Genomic DNA, 18,115 nt, shown 5'->3' with positions numbered 1-18,115 from the left:
GTTTGCAAAAAGGCTCCATGGCAAAACAAAACAAAACAAAACAAAAAACATTTAAAAATCCTCATACTAGAAAAATCCATAAAGTCCCTTCTGATTCTGAAATCCTATTCAGGAGGTCGTCAACTGAACTCACAGTCTAGAACTTTAGTCCCATATTGCCTATTTAAGATGAATAAAATTGATTGTTGTACATTTCCAAATGTTTCCCAACCTTTCAAATTAACATTAACAAAACTGTCTCCTTTCTTTCACTCCACCACACCCCCATTCCTGCTTGTTTACTATATGAGTAAGTGGCTTATCATTTATGACCCCAATTCAGAAACCTAATGAGTGATCTTTGACTTCTTGTTCACTTTCCTCTTCCCACTTCACCTGACACACATATCAACATCCAAGCTGCCAAGTCCATTTGTTACTCCTGAAATATTTTATCCCCATGCCATCTTCACCATAACATCCAGATTAAACTTCATGTCTTCTCACTTGATTTTTTTATTTTATGTTTTTTATATATTACATGCCAAGAAAATTTTAATAATCACGTTCTGACCTTTTGTGATCCATGTTTTCTCCCTTCTTCCCACCTCTTCCCTCTCTTGAAGACAGCAGGTTGATATAGTTTGGACATGTGTTATCATGTAATACATATTTCCATGTTTGTCTTGTATTAAAAGTAGAAACATATTGCTTCTACCAGAGAAAAATTCATGAAGGAAATAAAGTGAAGAATGGTCTGCTTCATTCTGCATTTGGACTCCATCAGTTTCTTGTATGGGAGTGGATAGCCTTTTTTTTGTCATGAGGCCCTTTGGAGTTGTCATGGATCATCATATTGCTGATAATAGTTAAATCATTCACAGATGATCATCACACCTTATTGCTGTTACCATGTGCAATGTTCTCTTGGTTCTATTCACTTCACTTTTGTAATAAGGAAATTAATCTAATAGGGTAATAAATTGGTTGTAATGTGGGAGTAAGGCAGTAGGGTAATAATAGGGGATAAGGCAGGTAGGGTGATAAGGTAGTTGTAATAGGGGATAAGGCACAGTGGCAACCGTGGATGGGGTTTTGTAGATCTCTAAGTCAGTGGGTGGGAAAGGAGGGTACAATGATGAAGGTGGTAAATTGAGGTGGTAGGAGAGGTAAGGGAATGACTGAGATTAGGGAATATAAACACTGAAGTATAAAGGGTTGCAAGGGAGAGGATGAGGTATTGAGCAGGCAGCTGCAACAGGGAGACACAGACTGGGTACACGGCTTTGAGACAGAGACACTAAAGGGAAACAGACTGAGCCCTCCAGGTAGGAAGGGCACTTCTACAGACAAAGGTTAGGGCCAGACAGAAATGGCTTGAAACTGACTAGAAGGCATTCTAGTCAGTTTCTCAGGTTCACAAAGGAAGAGTCCAGAGGAAGTATAGGGATTACCACTTCCTCTCAAAATGGACGCTTCCAACTCCCCTCAGGACCCAGAGAGAATATTATTCCTTTCTCCCTCTCTTTTCAATCAATTACTGAATTAGCCAAGGGTTTGACTAAGTGACAAACAGGGTTTATTGAGTTTCAGGGTTGATTGTAGAGGACAGAGGGATACAAGGTAACTCTAACAGCTGCCTGGGGAAAGCTTCAGGTGGGAGAGGGACACAGGAATGTGAGACTGAGAAAGGATCTGCCTAACTCAGCCCAAAGAGGTTTTTTGTTGCTTATAGGGTTAAGAAAGTTGCATATAATGATTCTGGAGATAATTTGTATCAAGGGTAAGCCCTACTTGACTATGGGGAAACTAAATCTACAAAGTTTGAAAGCTACCACCCAGATCCACCCTCCTTTCAAAACCCACAGAAATTTAGGAAGGGAAAATGATGATTGGGATAGGGAAGGTCAGGGAGATTCAAAGGAAGTAGCTAAGCTAAGAAATCTTAAGAGAAAACTGTAGAATATAGGCTAGGTTTTCAGTCCAAAGATAGAGCTCAGTTGACTCTCCTGCTCTCATCGAGTCCAGGATCAACTGCCTCTCCTCAGGATTCTAAACCCTTTTCAACTGTCAGAAATTCTGCAGTAAGGTTTTGCAGGGTTAACATGCACCCTTTTGCACCACACTTTGTATCTCTTCATATAAGTCTTTCCAGGTTGTTTTGCACTCGTCCTGCTCATCATTCCTTATGGCACAATAGTATTCCATTTACAATTATACACCACAACTTCTTCAGGCATTCCCCAATTGTTGGACATCTCTTTGATTTCCAATCATTGCTACCTCAAAAAGAGCTCTTATAAATATTTTTGTACAACTAGGTACTTTTCCCCTATCTTTGATCTCTTTAAGATACAGACCTAGTAGTGTTATTGCTGGGTCAAAGGGAAGGAACAGTTTTATGGCCCTTTGGGCTTGGCTCCAGAATGCTCTCCAGAGTGGTTTCTTTAGAACTCAGCTCCACCAACAGTATTGGTGTCCCGATTTTCCCACATTCCATCCAACATTTATCATTTTTCTCTTTTGTCATATCAGCCAGTCTAATAGGTATGAGGTGGTACCTCAGCACTGTTTTAATTTGCTTTTCTCTAATTAATAGTGATTTGGAGTGTGTTTTCATATGATTAAAGATAGTTTTAATTTCTTCATTTGAGATATGTCTGATCATATCCTTTGATCATTTGTCAGCTCGGGAATGCCTTGAATTCTTATAAATTTGACTCAGTTCTCTATATATTTGTGGAATGGGACCTTTGTCAAAAACATTTGCTATAAAGAAAATCTTTTCCTCAATTTGTTGTTTCCCTTCTAATCTTAGTTGCATTTGTTTTGCATGAGCAAAACTTTTTCAACTTAATGTAGTCAAAGTCACTGGGATTATTATAAATGAATATCTTACCCTGTTTTCTTTGCATTCAATCTATCCCTTCTTCAATCTTTTATGCATGCAAAAATCCCAATTCAAATTCCTAACTGCCATGCTAGCTCCTGTACTCAAAGACTTTCCATGATTCTCTATTGCCTAGAGCAGTGATGGGCAAACTTTTTAAAGAGGGGGCCAAAGGAAAGGAAATTCTCATCTGTCAGTCTGTTTCTAAGGCAATTCTTTTGAAGTTTCATTGTATTGTATCCTACTCATTGTATTTGTCAGATTAGGAATAATGTCCCGTGGCCTAATAGAACTTTTCAGGGGGCCGCATTTGGCCCATGGTAGTAGTTTGCCCATTACTGGCCTAGAGTGATTTAAATAAGTTCATATATATTTATGTGTTTGTCTATATCTATTTATACATATGTTGAAGTGGGGTACTTCATAACACGAGTCCAGACACCCAGAAATTCGATAATTGGAACCATTATTTATTGGTTAAAGGAGAAAAGAGAAAAATTAGTATTATTACCAGTTGGGACAGTCTTCCCTAGTGGAAAACTGTGCAGACTAACAGTACAATACAACTTAAATAGGTTTATATGATACAAGGCTATTCTCTTTTATATCCAGTTTCTTATTTGTCTAGACCAGTGATTCCCAAAGTAGGCGCCACTGCCCCCTGGTGGGTGCTGCAGCAATCCAGGGATATGGTGATGGTCACAGGTTCATTTATCTTTCTTATTAATTGCTATTAAAATTAAAAAAAATTAATTTCCAGGGGCGCTAAGTAATATTTTTTCTGGAAAGGGGGCGGTAGGCCAAAAAAGTTTGGGAACCACTGGTCTAGACAAACTCATCACAAAACCTTGGTAGTGATAAGTGGGTGACATTTAGGATATTTACTCTTCACATATACCTAAACACTCAACTTTAGTTAGCTATATGTTTACCTTGCCTTCCATCCTGACCTATTTGTTTGTACTTAAACATTCATCCAAAGTTAGCTATGTCCCTTTGTTGTCCATAGGGGAATTTGGACTCTGACCCACCACTTGCCTAGGTTGCTTGGCCTCCTAGAGGGATTAGGTCAGTTTCCTAAATAATGCAGGAAAGGGTTAATCTACTTCAATTCTACTTTATTCTCTAACCTATTTCATTTATTCAGTCTACTTCAATGTAGATAAGGACATATACCTATATGCAGGGCTTCCCAAAACTCCTACTACAGTTTTAAGTTATTAAACCTTAAATGTTTGAGACTCCAGCACAAAAAAGGAATACTAATAACTATAATAACAATGGCAATAATTTAGGTCTTTAAGTTAATAACAATAATTAAGATGCTATTAAAACTTGAAAAAGCACTAATACCTTTGGGGTACTCTGAATATGTATATGTTGTATAGGAATAGGAGATTGCTGATTTCAATGGCTTAGGAAACTTAGATAAAGAAAGCTTTTGACCAGTTCAGGTTAACCCCTTCTCTACAATTTATAGCTTTAGGGAGTTGCCTAAAACCTTTGAGAGTTAGATGACTTGCCTAGCATTCATCAGATATTAGATTTGAAAGCAGATCTTTCTGGTTTGGGGGACAGATCTTTACCCAATATATTCCACTGCTAAATCCATACATATGCATATACTAAATCCATACATATGCACATAGGGGGGAGGGAGAGGGAAAGGTAGAACAAAAGGAGAGTGAGTGAGAGAGAGAGAGACAGAGACAGGGAGATAGAGAGACAGAGAGACATCACGGCAGGAAGGGACCTCAAAGGCCATGTAGACTTCAATTTATAGTTGAGAAAACTGAGTCAAAGAGAGAGTTATGTGTCTTGCCCATTGTCACAGAGATAGTAAGCATCAAACATACAATTTGAAAAAGGTCCTCTGACTTTAGAGCCAGTAATACCCCTCCTGCATTATATTATAAATTTTAAGCCCTTAAATAAATGGTCTACCATGTTTACAAGGCTCATGAGAATTGTGGGCATTCTAAAAAAGGCTAGACCATTAATTGGGTCTTTTACCAAACCATTTTCACAAACAGGTAAGTCCCCCTTCACCCCTACCCATACCATTAAGGTTTTACCAAAAAGGAGCTGGGACTTAGTTTGTGTACTAGAAACAGGACTGGACTTAGAGCCCAAGTTCTGAACTTCTTTGCCCTAACAGGGACCCCTAACTTCTCAGCATAATGTCTTTAAATAGTTGAAGGGAATTATCCATTTCAAGTAGTGGTTAGTGAAAACAAAGACATTTTCCCCCTATCCATGTTCGTGGACTGCCTGAAATCTATCCAGTATCCTTTAGCCTTGGGGTAAGAATCAGAAGTCCTGGGTTCAAATGCCAGCTCTACCACTGTAACCTCCATAGATCTCAGTTCCTCATCTTTAAAATGAGGGAATTGAACAATGTGACCTTCATGGTCCCTTTCACCTCCAAAATGTATGATTCTGTTATAAGAAAGGGCAGAGGTAAAAAGTACAGTTGGGAACCGCTGACCAGGATATAGACATGGAACAGTGGAGGTGGAAAGGAAACTATCAGAGTTGATCTAAATCTTCTGGCTAGGGGGTAATATATTATACTCTCATCTTATTCTCCAAATCTTGCAGCTGCTTAACCTTACTTATTAACTCCTCTGGAGCCTCTTGAGGTGCTGAGAGATGGAAGAAGAGCTATGGAAAATCTGGGGAAGAAAGTTTAGGAGCCAGCAGATTCTAACACCTTCTACCTACCATTGATCTGGTGCCCTTCCCTTCCCCTCCCTTAAGACCTACAAGCTTTACACCTAGTAGTGTCAGGTTTTATGATAAATGGATAAGGAAACCTAACAGGAAATGTTATTCCAACAACTGTTAGTCCAAACCTGTGATAAAGTCAACAAGTTCAATGACAATAATAGCTCTCTCAGCAGGTCTTAACTGATCTGTCTTGGTAGGGAGATTTTCTTCCTTGGTAAGTTCCCTACCACAGTGAAATCAGTCCAAGTCAAAAAACAAACATTCAAAAAAAAGTTTTTTAAATGTCAAATGCCCAATACAAAAGCTGACTATATGCTGCTTTAATGTTTGTCAAGTGCTTCCATACAATCCTATTGAGTTATAGATATTATCCCTATTTTACATATGAAGAAACTGAGTTTTAGAGGTTAAATGACTTGCCCAGGGCAGATGTCTGAAGCCAGCTCCTTTTCTGAAAAACCCTCCCAGAATCACTAGCTTTCTTCAAGGGTTATCTCATTTATGGAGCCTTCTCTGCTCTCTCATCCTCCTCCAACAACCTTGTATTGTATTATCTGGCCATAGGCTGTATCTACCCAGGAGGATGAATCCCTATGTCTATTTTTTCAGCTCCAGTCACTTTCCTGAGTTCACTAAACACTAAATAAATAAATAAATAAATAGAACACTAAAAAAGCTTTGGAATAAATGGAGCTTTACTTAAAATTATAAGAATATCTATCTTAAAGCATTAGCATGCTTTATCTATAATGGGGATAAGCTAGAAACCTTCACAATCAGATTATGGGTGAAGCAAAGATGTGCTTTGTCACCACTGTTATTCAATATTGTTCTAGAAATGCTAGCTATAGCAATAGGACAAGAAAAAGAAATAGAAAGAACTAGAATAGACAATGATTAAACAAAATAATCACTCCTTGCAGATGATGTGATGGAATTCACGGAGAATCCTAGAGAATCCAGTTGAAATAATTACCAACTTCAGCAAAGCTGCAGGAAATAATAATTAACAAATCATTAACATTCCTACATTTACTAACCAAATCCAGCAGCAAGAGTTGAAAAGAGAAATTACATTTAAAATAATTGTGGCTAATATAAAAGACCTGGACGTCTACCTGCCAAAACAAACCCAGGAACAATGTGAATACAATTATAAAATACAAGTATAAAATACTATTGGAGAAATATTAATCACTCAAGGGAAGACTGAGCCAATATGATAAAATGACAATGTTATCTAAAATAATTTATTCACTGCCATAACAATCAAATTAACATAAAATATAGAGAGAGCTAAGAAAAATAATAACAAGCTACAACTAGAAGAACAAAAGATCAAGAATATTTAAAAAATGAATGAAAAAATGTGAAGGAATGTGGCTTAGCAGTACCAGATCTTAAACTATATTGCAAAAAGTTAATAACTAAAACAATCTGATCCTGGCTAAGCAATAGAGTGATTAGTCAGTGAAATATATTAGGTATACAATACACAGTAATAAAGTAATCTAGTGTTAACAAATCCAAACACTCAAGATTTGGGGATAAGAAATCACTATTTGACAAAAATTGCTGGGAAAACTGGGAAGTAGTATGGCAGAAAATAGAGACCAACATCTCATACTGCACATACCAAGATAAGGTAAAAAGAGTACACAATTTTGACGTAAAGGGCAATATTATTAACAAATTAAGGGAGCATAGAATAGTTTACCTGTCAGCTCTATGCATAAGGAAAGAATTTAAGGCCAAACAAAAGATAAAAAGTATTATGGATATAAAAGGGATACTTTTGCTTACATTGAATTAAAAAGGGTTTACAAAAAGAAAATAATTGTAGCCAAGATTAGAAGCAAAGCAGGAAACTGGGGGACGAGGGAATTTGTAGCAAGTTTCTCTGATGAAGGCCTCCTTTCTCAAACATAAAGCGAAATGAGTCAAATCTCTAAGAATATGAGTCACTCCTCAATAGATAAATGGTCAAGGTTATGAATAGGCAATTTTAAGAAGAAATCAAAACTATCTGTAGTCACATGGGGAAAAGTTTTAAATCTTGATTGATTAGAGAAATGCAAATTAAAACAACTCTGAGATGCCATCTCATGCTTATCAGATTGGCTAAAATGACAGAAAAAGAAAATGACAATATTGGAAAGGGTGTGGAAAAATTGGGACTGTTAGTTGAGTTGGGAACTAATCCAACCTTTCTGGAAAACAATTTGAAACTCTAGACAAAGGTCTGTTAAACTGTGCATACCTTTTGACACAGCAATTTAAAAAAATGTTTAAATAAAACACCTTACTTTCAATCTTAGTATTAATTCTAAGATAGAGAATAAGAAGGACTAAGCAATTGGTGTCAAAGAATTTTTCCAGGGACACACAGCTAGGAAGTATCTAAGACCAAATGTGAACCCAGGTTCTCAGGACACCAGACTTGCTGTTCTATCCACTGTGTGATTTAGCTGACCAGAGAAGGATGCTTTCGAAAAATCCTGGGAAGATTTACACCAACTGACACAAAATGAAATGAGCAGAACCAGAAGAACATTGTACATAGTAACAATAATGTTATTTGATGATCAACTGTGAATGTCTTAGCTATTCTGATCAATACAACAATCCAAGTCTTTTCTGAAGGACTTGTGATGAAAAATACTATCCCACTTCCAGAAAAAGAACTTATGGAGTCTGAATGCTGCTTTAAGCATATTTTTTTAAAACTATTTTTCTTTCTTTGTGTGTGCTTTCTTTCATAACACATGAAAATGCTTTGCATGACTGCACATATATAATCTATATTAAATTGCTGGCCTTCCCCAAGAGGAGGAGGGAAGAGAGGAAGAAAATTTGGAACTAAAAATTTTAAAAATTGAACGTTAAAATTTTTATTTGCATGTAATTAAGAAAAAAGGAAAATAAAATCTAAATTTGAAAAAAGAGTGACGGACTCCATAGCCACACGAGCAAAAAAAAAAAAAAAAAAGAAAGAAAGAAAGAAAAGGAAGGAGAAGAAGCTTAAAAGATATCTAGACATGTCAGAAAGGTCAGTACTACAAAAACAGAGAGAGGCGAGAAGATCTAGGAGGAGACAGGAGTCAACAATGTCAATTGCTACTAAGGGTTAATAATAATAAGGCTGGGGGGGGGACTTTGTATTTGATAATTAGATCACTGGAAGACTTTGAAGAGAGCAATTTCAATTCAGGGATAAAATCAGAAGCTAGACTACAGAGGGTTAAGAGGGGAATGAGAAGGAAGGATAAGTAAAGAAAGCTTTTTCTAGAAATTTGACTGTGAAATGGGAGATATAAACTGTAAGAGATTGTGGTTCAAGGGAGGGGTTCTTGTTTGTTTATTTTTAAAGATGAGAGTTTCCTGGGCACATTTATAGGCAGTTGGGAAGGGGTCAGTAGAAAGAGAGAGATCCAGGATCAATAATTAAAGAGAGAAAAAAGATAATTGTTGGGGGGATTAGGTGGATGGGGATGGTCTTTAGAAGAGAGAGATATCAAGGGTATAAGAACAGGGATTGGCTTGATAAAGAGATCAGCTCTTCATTGGAGTCTGGAACAAAGGAGCAGAGGATGAGGGATAATGATAAGGAGATGATATCTAGAGTACTGTGTTCAATTCCAGCATACTGATAAAACTCCTTTTAGGTAGGGATTCATTCATTCATGGCTTTGTAGTCCTGATACCTAAAACATCTTTTTTCTTTCTTTTCTTTTTCTTAAATCCTTACCTTTATTCTTAGAATCAATACTTTGTGTTTTGGGTTTAAAGCAAAAGAACAGTAAAAGGATTAGGAATGGGGTTTAAGTGACTTGACCCGGGTTACACAGTTAGAAAGTGTACAAGCATGTATAACCCAGTGGGATTATAGGTCGACTATGGGAGAGGGGTGGGAAAGAACATGAATCTTGTAACCATGGAAAAGTATTCTTAATTAATTAATTATTTAACTAAAAATTTCCCAAAAAATAAAATGGAGTTGAATTACATGGGGAAAAAAAGTATATAAGACCAGATTTGAACCTAGGACCTCCCTTTCTCTATGCTTGGCTCTCAATCTATTGAATCACCTAGCTGCTGTCCCCACAGCCCAACACAAATGAACTTTTATTGTTTTGAGAATGGGTCTCTGTATTTCTTAGGCTAGAAGTACAGTGGTCACTCATAGGCTTGATGCCTCCCTTTCCCCTCCCACTGCCAATTGGCAATAATACCTACTTCACAAAGCTATTTGGAGGATCCAAGGAAATAATAAAAGTAAAGTACTTTGGTAATCCTTAAAGTGCCATGTAAATGTCCGCCATTTTTATTGCTATTTAATCCACAGGAAACCCAGTATATTTATTGTCCTTTGGAGGCCTAGGGCAGCTGATGTCAGCCCTTAGTCCATAGGTATATAGCCCCTTGGGGACTCTAGAGTTCAGTCCCCATTCCAATCCCTCTAGGATAACAACAATAATAGTGACAGTAACACTAGTTAACATTCACCTAGGGCTTCCTTTGTGCTAGACACTTTGATAAGTGCTTTACAATCATTATCTCATTATCTGGTCCCTTTCAACAAATAACATCCCAGACCTTCCTGGGGGTCTGAGACCCCTCAATGCTCCAGAGTACAAGTTTAATAACTGTCAAGTCCCAGATTGTCCAGATGGTACAGTACGAATATAAATTCTCATTGGTGCTTATGAGCTACTGATATAGACACAGACAATAGGACACAAGGCAAAAGGCCAGCCCAACTATCCCCATCCCCTCACACACATACCCCCTGATCATAGTCACAGGGTTAAGGGTCTCTGAGGAGGTAAACCACCCAATGTTGGGCAACAGAGAGAAATGATGAAGGGCTGAGGGGCTCCTAAAATACTCAGGAGCCTTTCCACAGAAGCTTATTTAATCTGATGGCCCAGGCTGGAGGTCCTGAGGCCTTTCTCACCCATAATGACTCTTACTCTTCAGGCCACATGGGTGGAAGTCCTATAATTATGACTTCTCTGTGGTCAGGCAAGTACCTGTTCTGACAAGTTTAAAATCAAACGGAATAAAGAATCTATGCAATCATTTAACCTAATCTAATTACTCCTAATTGTATTTCATTATCCTAAATTGCCTAAATGTATCTTAATGTGTGTTAATACAAAAGAAATAATCATTTACCCTATGGAATCACATTTAACTAGATAATAGGGAATTAGCACAAGGGTAAAAACATTGATTTGGTATGGGCAGATGATGGAACCATAACAAATCTTAGACCCACTGAGGAAAAGTAGCAAAAAAAGTAAGTCTGGACTTCTGCTCTGATATCATTTGGCAAGGATAGATTTCTAAAAGTGAGGAGTATAAACCTTTGTTAGGAGCCAAGATTAACTCCAAGATACGGTAGGACATTCCTCAAGTGGGCTTGAGCTGTCTGGCCTAACTCCTCAGACAAGCAAAACCTTGAGCCATATCTACAAGGCTTAGCACTATTTAAGGCAAGAGACCTTGGAGCTGTATCTTCATGGATACGTGTATGCTAAGACCAAAGACTCTTTGTATTTTGTGATGACCAAATCACACCTGTGTTTTCCCCCCTCATTGTTAGTCCATAACTCCTGATCGGCTAACCATATCTTAATGTCTATAATTCCCAATTGGCTTTTAATTATGTAATGCTTCTTTAGTTTTAAGAGAAAAACTTACCCAGAGGAATTGTGCGTTGGCTATGGGAGGAGGTGGAGGGGGAGGAAGGATAGAACATGAATCCTATAACCATGGAAAAATGTTCTAAATGAATTAATTAAATTTTAAAAATCTGGAAATAAATAAATAAACAAATGAATGAAATAAAAAAAAGAGAAAAACTTGTTATGAATACTGGACTCAACTCTCAATAAATCAGAATTCATGATCCCATTTACAGCTCCCCTCTATCCTGTCAATTTCTAATCCATGCAGACCCCTCCTCTCCCCTCTCTCCCTTCCTGGAGTCAGTCTCCAGAGAGAACTGGCTTGTAGCAGGCAGGGGTCTACTCAAATAGAACAGGGATCAGATTATTTCTCAAAACCTAAATACTCAGCTTCCTCCACCTCCAAAAGACTTTATTAACTCCCTTCCCCCTTTTTCCTTCTTTCCCTCAGTCATGTCAAGCCCCCCAACATCCTTCTCCTTCCCAGCCCTCCACTTCCTCCTCTTCATCTTTGTGACCTCGATAGTCTTCCATCTTCAACTTCGATTCTCCAAGATATCCAAGTTATGGGAACAGTCACTATCCCTTGAGAGCCCAGCCACTAAAGCCTCCTCCCCTGATGGCATCTGGACTGTGAATTCTATGGGCCGTCTAGGAAACCAGATGGGTGAGTATGCCACCCTCTATGCTCTGGCAAAACTCAATGGCCACAGGGCCTACATATCACCTGAGATGCATCAACACCTTGCTCCCATATTCCGTATCACCCTTCCTGTTCTCCCAGCCAGTGTGGCCCAGCATATACACTGGAAGAACTACCCCCTAGATGACTGGATGTCAGAGGAATATCGTCATATTCATGGTGCCTATGTCCGTCTCACTGGTTTCCCCTGTTCCTGGACTTTCTACCACCACCTCCGAGAAGAGATCCGTCGTGAATTCACCCTGCATGACCATGTCCAAAGGGAGGCTCAGGCTTACCTACACAGTTTACAGAAAAATCCAGCCACCTTTGTGGGAGTCCATGTCCGCCGAGGCGACTATGTTCATATCATGCCCCAGGTCTGGAAGGGTGTGGTAGCACACAAGGGCTACTTGGATCAAGCTATGGATTGGTTCAGAGCCCGTTACAGGGATGCTGTTTTTGTGGTCACCAGCAATGATATGTCATGGTGCCGGGAAAATATTAACAACACCAAGGGAGATGTGGTATTTGCAGGGAATGGAGTGGAGAGCTCTCCAGGGAAGGATTTTGCTCTGTTGACCCAGTGCAACCACACCATCATGACCATTGGCACCTTTGGCATCTGGGCTGCCTACCTGGCTGGTGGTGAAACGATCTATTTGGCCAACTACACCCTTCCAGACTCACCCTTCCTCAAAATCTTCAAACCTGAGGCGGCCTTCCTGCCTGAATGGATAGGGATCCCAGCTGACCTGTCACCTCTGCTCAAGAACTGAATAGTTTTTTTTTTTTCAGGTCCTCACCCTGGACTCATGGTCCAGATTAGTGTACTATGAAGGTGAGGCTAAGGAGATAGCATGGAACCATCTCTCCTATCCTGGCCATCTATCTACATCATAGGACAGAGACCTCCACTTCATGGCCTACCTCATCCCATCACAAAAAATTCAGGAGTGGATCTACACAATGGAGTTGGTTGCATAGAATCATACCATGGCAGATATGGAAGAAGGGGGCTTGAGGATTATCTAGGGTGGGCTAGATTATCTTAAACTAGTGTGTCTCTTAAACCCACTGACGGTGGGCATATATTAGTAGGATGTATAATTATAAATCCTTGATGGTTGGGGGCTTGTTGGAAAAGGGGTAAAGTTGACCTGATTCAATGAAAGTCCTGTGGGTTTAAGACAGTGATGGCAAACATTTTAGAGACTGAGTGCCCAAGGTGCAACCCTCCCAACACAGGTGAGGCCCCCAGTTGGGAAGAAAACTTAAGTGCAGGTCATAGGAGGGTCAATCAGAAGAACCAAGGATATTTCTCCTGAATAAACAATTTTGGACTACCTGTTGCCAATTTCCCATACTGCTCTGAGATTCTAAGAGTCCATGAAACTGGTGCCCAGAATGGTGACAGAAATGGTAGGCAATAATTCTATAGGATGAGGAACTAGTTTCAAGCTGCTAGCTGACACTGTGGGCATTGCTGGACATTCTAATTCTTGAGTCTGGAAGAGAAGAGTTTGGTTCTGGCCTAACACTTATAGACTGTGTGACCTGGATAAGTCAGTTAACCTTTGCCTCAGTCTCTTCAGCTTTAAAATGGTGCTAATAGTAGTACCTACTTCACAAGTATATTGTGAGGATCAACTGAGAAAATATTTGTAAAGTGAATGTACAGTGAATGGCACATAGTAGGGATATATAGTTAGGAAGTGGGACTCCTGGTACCTCACAGGATACATCAACACTGCCATGAAGTTGATCATAAATAAAGGGAGGACCTCAAATATTTTAATAATGTGCCTCCTTTGACAGATCTCTCTCCAACTGATTCTCTTCCTGGAATTCACTCCTCAACAATCAGCCTACTTTCTCTACCTTACACTTGCCCCATCCCAATGATTCTGAAACCCAAACTTCAGATGTGTATACTTCACTCTCCATCCTCAAATGGCCAGGTCCTACTCCTATTCACCTCAACCCTACTCCAGGCATGACTCATTCCAGGTCTCCTTCTCCCTTCTATCCTGCCCTCTGGAAAACCTACCCTACTATGAACTAACTTTCTTTCATATTAAATATTTTCCTTTATCACTCCTTTCATCTTACAGCTTTTACTGAGACCTGGATCTTGCCTCATAAAACTATTTTCCTTCTAGCATACCAGTTATACTTTTCTTTCATGCCCCTGGTTGGTTGGGGGGGGATATTGGGGAAGAGGAATCACAATATTCCTTACTCCCCATTCCAATTTCCAGACTACTTTATTACCATCACTAAACAAATTCTCTTCCTTTACAAGTTCACACCATTCAAATACATCATCATTCAAATTTATCCAAATCTTAGCAACTATTATCTGATAATCCCTCAGGACATTTTCCTTCCTTCCTCAGTGAGTTCAGTGCCTGGTCTGCCCATCTCCTGTCCTCATACTATGGGATTTTAATATATACATAATGATATTTATACAAAATCCCTGACTTTTCAATTCCTTTGCTATTTGATTCCTATGACCTGCCTTTTCCTCAACTATATACTAAGATGGATATAACCTTGATCTTACCATAAGCCACCATGTTCCTCTCTCATGTTCATAAATTCCAAGTTTTTTTTAAATCAGATAATGCTTTATCATTCCTTCTTTCCCTGTGCCTATAGCCCCTCTTCCTGATCTTTGTCCTCACCATCATATCCAAACCTACCTCTTCTCAGTTATTTTCCCAGCCATCACCTCTACCATGACTACATTTTTTTCCTTCTCTATCTTAATCTTAATATTAAACTCAATACTTCAGTGTCACCAGGAATATAGATTTGTTTCAAAAATTGGGAAATTATAAACCTAACTGACCACAATTTAAAAAAAAATCACATGACTATAGCAATAGATATAGAAAAAGTTTATGACCAGATACAATAACCATTCATTAAAAACACTAAAAAGAGGGCATATAGGTGCCTTTATGGGTAAAGTGTTAAGCCTGGAGTTAGGAGAACCTGGGTTCCAATTTGGCCTCAAATACTTCCTACTGTAAAAGGGAAAATTATTATGGTTGGTTAGGTTGAACTGGATATTAAAAAAGGTGGTCACCAAGAATTGAATAAATATCAATCCTAAAATGATTTTTAGCAATTTGTTTATAAAATATAGAAGAGAGTGAAAATAGAGAAATGAGAAGAGAGTAGAGTAAGAGATCTAGCTTAACCAACTAGATTATGTATTCAAGTCTTGGCTTTACTCGGGCGGGGTTCCAGAGGCTCAGAGAATAGGTTGATATATATATTTTTGTTTTTGTTTTTGACATGATCAATTCCAGAATCTTCTTTGCTTGTGTGTTTTTGGAAATTTCGGGGTCCTTGAACTACATTTCACATAAACCTACTGACTTCCTGTCTTGCATGATGATGTAGACAGTTACGTAATGATGTAGACAGAAGGATAAAAAATGAGGAGCTGGTTTTGCACTTCCTCTTTTGCTTCCAATCCAGCAGTATGGTGGAGGTAGTGGCGGTTCTTTTAAACAGCCTAAACTAGCATGGTATGTGGCTTTATTTTCTATTGGCTACTAATAAATCTTTATAAAACCATAATATTTTTAAAGTTATCCTTTTATCTTAATTTTATTTATTACATTTATGGCAATCACAAGTTTGGCTTACGAATTCTCAATTTTTCAGATACCCTAGCAAGCCAAGTTTCTCCTGCCATGACTTTTCACACACACTCCCCCCGGCAGAACTCTGAGAGAAGTCCAAACTTCCTCCTGAGGGGTTGGCCTGCTTCTACTGTTTTTGTGTTTTTGTTGTTCTTTCCATTTTCTCCATTTTCCTCGGCCACTCTGCTACTTTCCTTTGAGTGGCTTTTCCAGGAAAGAGGAAAGTTACTTTTCTTGCACAAGCCATGTTGCTGCTGATGGCTCCAGCTGCTTATTCTGGCCTTCTGTTACTGACCTTCAGATCCCCTTGGATGCCAATCCTGCTTTCTTGGTCAACAATGGCGGCCTCCCCCGCCCCTGCCTGCCCCTCCCTGGGCTCTAAGCTGACCTTCCTGTTCTGCCATGCTGCTGGTTCAGCCTGAGTCGCTCCCACCTGCTTTCACTGCTGCTTCATTCCTCACTGCTCTGGCCCAGACTGCAGCCCCACATTTTGCTTATACAAGTCTTTTCTTTTATTTTGCCTTTTTTAAATGTCACATATGATGATGGATGGACTCCATTGTTACAATTGTATACAACTTTTGAAGAATAAGATAACCTAAGAATTTAAATTTTATAGTACCTCTGAATAGATAATAGGTATATATGTGTATATGTGTGTGTGTGTGTGTGTGTGTGTGTGTGTGTATAATAAAGAATGTTATCTTAAAAGGTAAAGAAACCAAATAGAAGTTCCTATCCAAACTCTTTATATAAAAAAGCAGGAAGCCAAAAAGAGCTCTTGCATGATATTTTAACTCTTTATTTTTAATTTACTTTCCCATCAGAAAGATCTAGAATTCTTGGTGATATTTTAGACCCAAGAGTTTTTTGTTTTTTTTAATCAGCTTTGTGTTTTTTTTCCTAGGCTCTGCCCTACATTTGGATGGAGGCAATAATAGATTTTGTTAAAAATATCTCAGCCAGGGTTGAATGATTTCCTATATCTGTTGAATTTGTGACAAGTATACATTTTTTAAACATCACAGCGAGTGGTTATATGAAAAACTCATGTGAATACTATATGATAATGGGTCTGTTTGCTATTGTCATTAAATGTGTTATTGTAATTTGGGGCAATTTTGGCACTTTATTTGAATGTGTATTATCTACTCTACTACTGTTTTGTTTTTATAAATATGCTATTTTGTAAAAGGAATTTGCACTCACAGTAGTTCATGGCAAAGATTAAAAGGAAATGAATCTCATTTTGGGGTGAGAAACCTTTCACTAATTCTAAGCTATATATTTTTGATTTTTAAAACATTCTTTTATTATTTTTTCCCCTTGTATGTGCAACACAGTATTTGAATTTCTTTTTTCTCTCATTTTTGTACTTGAATACATTATCAATATTAATCCTTTTTTATTTTACAGTAATATAAGTTTAATATAAACATATATTTGCTATAATATTAATGCATACCCAAAAGCTTTAGACTATGGTAACCTGCCATGTATTGATAGATGCTATGGGACTGTGATTGATGATTGTGTCTGATTCCAGGAGAAGGGAACAAAAGAGCCACTATACAGTGCCTCGAAGCACAAGGTCATGGAGACCAACCATTCCCAATGGGATTGATGAGAATCTGCACAGTGCTTAGAAGCACAAGATCAAGAAATATTATACCAATCCAGGTAGGACTGACAAACCTTCCAAGCCAATACTGAAGGACTTGAACCTAGTGTTTGGGATTCATGGTTGTGGCTGTTCTGACATATGTTAGAAGCCAGACTTCTCTGAGCCACATTCTAGTCAAGTACTGAAGGTTGGCTATCATCTTGGCTCTCCCTATCCCTGAGAGTGAAGGCAGAGCAGACCAGGAAAAGACATTTCCCTTTTACACAAAATTCTAGTCCCTTTTCTTTCTCTTATAAGTGTGGCAGCTTTCTGTAGTCATGGCTACTAAATGGGTAAGTGCAAAATTGCTTAAATCACTTTAATTGGGCCTTGATTCAAGGACCTGTTATAAGTTTATTTTTCCTTTATGTACATTTTGCACATAGGACTTTGACATTTTATATTTCATCCACAAGTTATTTTTTCTTTTTTTTTAAATTTTTAAATTTTTTGATTTTTTATTTATTTTGATAATTGACTCATACACTCCATACTTCATCCATTAATCCTTAGCTGATCTGGGTGTTTGTCTCTATCCTTTTCAGAGAGGAATGTGTTATTAATTCTCCTCAGGGGGGTATGCATATATTATGATCTATAATGTAAAGTTTAAATTTTTTGAGAGTAATTTCAGGATAAGAATTTTGCTACCTCTCCAGAATCCAGACAACGGACTTGTTTGGAGAAGGCACCATGAAGATGCCTGAAGAACGTACACTGCATCAAGAAGATTCACAGTGAACTTTGGGGTGTAGTTGACTGAAATGTGGGAGGCTGAATGCATTTGCTCTGAACATACACTCATGTCGGAGGCTG

The 18,115-nt window shown here is 38.3% G+C and overlaps 1 protein-coding gene across 1 annotated transcript; it reads left to right on the top strand.

The window, feature by feature from the left end:
- The first annotated feature begins 10,584 nt into the window (after positions 1-10,584).
- On the top strand, positions 10,585-12,753 carry LOC123243077 (galactoside alpha-(1,2)-fucosyltransferase 2-like). The gene is made up of 2 exons (XM_044671254.1): positions 10,585-10,624; positions 11,744-12,753. Exons 1-2 carry the CDS (start codon positions 10,585-10,587, stop codon positions 12,751-12,753), a joined length of 1,050 nt encoding a protein of 349 aa, XP_044527189.1.
- The last annotated feature ends 5,362 nt before the right edge of the window (positions 12,754-18,115 follow it).

This window comes from Gracilinanus agilis, chromosome 1 (genome assembly GCF_016433145.1).
Source record: "Gracilinanus agilis isolate LMUSP501 chromosome 1, AgileGrace, whole genome shotgun sequence".
NCBI classification, from domain to species: Eukaryota; Metazoa; Chordata; class Mammalia; order Didelphimorphia; family Didelphidae; genus Gracilinanus; species Gracilinanus agilis.
The sequence above is the reverse complement of the archived record's forward strand: the minus strand, read 5'-3'. Positions and strand labels throughout refer to the sequence as shown.

Bases quoted from the DNA above. Each gene is read 5' to 3' on its own strand.
- LOC123243077 (XM_044671254.1), top strand. From the start codon at position 10,585: ATGGGTGGAAGTCCTATAATTATGACTTCTCTGTGGTCAG. The intron at 10,625-11,743 runs GCAAGTACCTGT...TCTTTCCCTCAG, and splicing joins TATGACTTCTCTGTGGTCAG to TCATGTCAAGCCCCCCAACA.